The following is a 1,499-nucleotide window of genomic DNA, read 5'->3' as shown; positions in this document are numbered from 1 at the left end:
TGGGGATGGGGATGGGGATGGGGATGGGAATGGGGATGGGGATGGGGATGGGAGGAGCCTCCTCTGAGGGGAGGGCTGAAGGCTGTGGAAGAAATGGGCCAGCACCGAGGTCCATGAGCCCTGGATGCTGGAGGGGGAAGAACGGAACGGCAGCGGGGCTCAGCCGTGTTTCTCTCTCACGTCATTTACTGTGCCCACGTGTGCGTGTGTGTACACGTGTGTGTGGGGTGAGTGTGCATGCGTGCACATAAAGCAGAGACACGGAGCCAGCCACCATGCACTGTCTGTTCTCTGGGAGCTGCTGCCCCCACCTCCAATCTGGTCGCCTCCATTTATTTAAGAAAAAACCGGACACAGTGGTGGTAGAACCCGAGAGAAAAGTGGCTGTGAGATGGGGTAGGGAGACGCCCGCTCCCTCGGCCTTGCCCATCCCCAGCTCCTTCACAGCTTCCTCGGTGGGTGCCCCCCTCCATTCCCACCGGATTCCATTTCCTGGGGGGATGGGTGGTCGCCCCTGCAGAGCAGGGAGGAGTGGCCAGCAGAGCTGGGGGGGCTAAGGCGGAGTGCTGGCCTTGCTATGGGGCAGGCCTCCCTGGGCCCACCCAGACCATGGTGCTCTGGGCTGTGGCTTGGCCAGGGGTGGGCTGAGGACCCCTCCCCCTTTCGGCCACTTCTATAGCCCTTGGGGGCAGAGGAGGGAGTCCTGGGTTCCTAGGAAGGTGCCTGGCTTGGCCACAGACCCCTCTGGGGTCGGCTCCCAGGTCCTAGGAAGGGACTGGGCGGTCCCAGAAAGCCAGAAGATGCTACACGTGTCCCCCAACCTCCCCAAAGTTTTGTCCACAGCAAGATCCTCGGCAAGGCAGGCAGCTGCTGCCTCCCGCCCTGCAGGACAGAAATCCCTGAATAGTGGTTTGAGAAAAGTCTTTGTGCAGCTTGTGACACAAGACCCCACAGAACCCCCAGCACAGGGGGGACCCCGGGGACGTGGGAGGCAGGGGCGGCTCACAGAGCGGGCCCACCTGGCCTCGCTCCTGGGCCAGGCTGTCTCGGATGGGAGGAGGTTTGGAAAAGGCAGGAGGGCTGGGCTTGCCTCCTCCTAGCGAGCTCCCAAAGGGGCCCTCCACCTGCGGCAGCAGAGAGGGAACCGTGTGAGGCAGCTGGGGGGCCGGTGAGGGAGGCGGCGTCTGCAGAGAGCAAAGCTGCAGGGGCCGGGCCTTTAACATCCACGTCCGCCGCCGGCAGCCCGGGCGAGCAGGGGTCCTGGCCGTGTCCCACACAGAGCCCACCCCCCGGGGGACGGCGCCTCTACGCCATCTCTTTGTTTCTGCGCATGTAGTTTTGGGGTGCAGCAGGCCGCGTGGTGTTTGCCACATCCGGGCAGCCCCAACCCAGGTCCTCATCGTCGTCCTCCTCCTCCTCGCCGGCGGGCACCGAGTCATAGGCCAGCTCCTCCGTGGGCAGCGTGGTGAAGGTGGTGAACTTGACCCGCTTGCGCTTGG

At 64.3% G+C, this 1,499-nt stretch overlaps 1 protein-coding gene across 1 annotated transcript in view; it reads right to left on the bottom strand.

Moving 5' to 3' along the window:
- Positions 1–288: 288 nt before the first annotated feature.
- The window catches only part of LOC102249930 (transmembrane protein 132E-like), an 11,734-nt gene continuing 10,523 nt past the window's right edge, over positions 289–1,499 (bottom strand). The window contains exon 11 of the mRNA XM_014541143.1: positions 289–1,494. Coding sequence (XP_014396629.1) covers positions 1,306–1,494 — 189 coding nt within the window. The 3' untranslated portion in view covers positions 289–1,305. The remainder of the gene's footprint in view (positions 1,495–1,499) is intronic.

This window comes from Myotis brandtii, unplaced genomic scaffold (genome assembly GCF_000412655.1).
Source record: "Myotis brandtii unplaced genomic scaffold, ASM41265v1 scaffold265, whole genome shotgun sequence".
Taxonomy (NCBI): Eukaryota; Metazoa; Chordata; class Mammalia; order Chiroptera; family Vespertilionidae; genus Myotis; species Myotis brandtii.
This window is presented reverse-complemented; position numbering and strand designations above follow the sequence as displayed.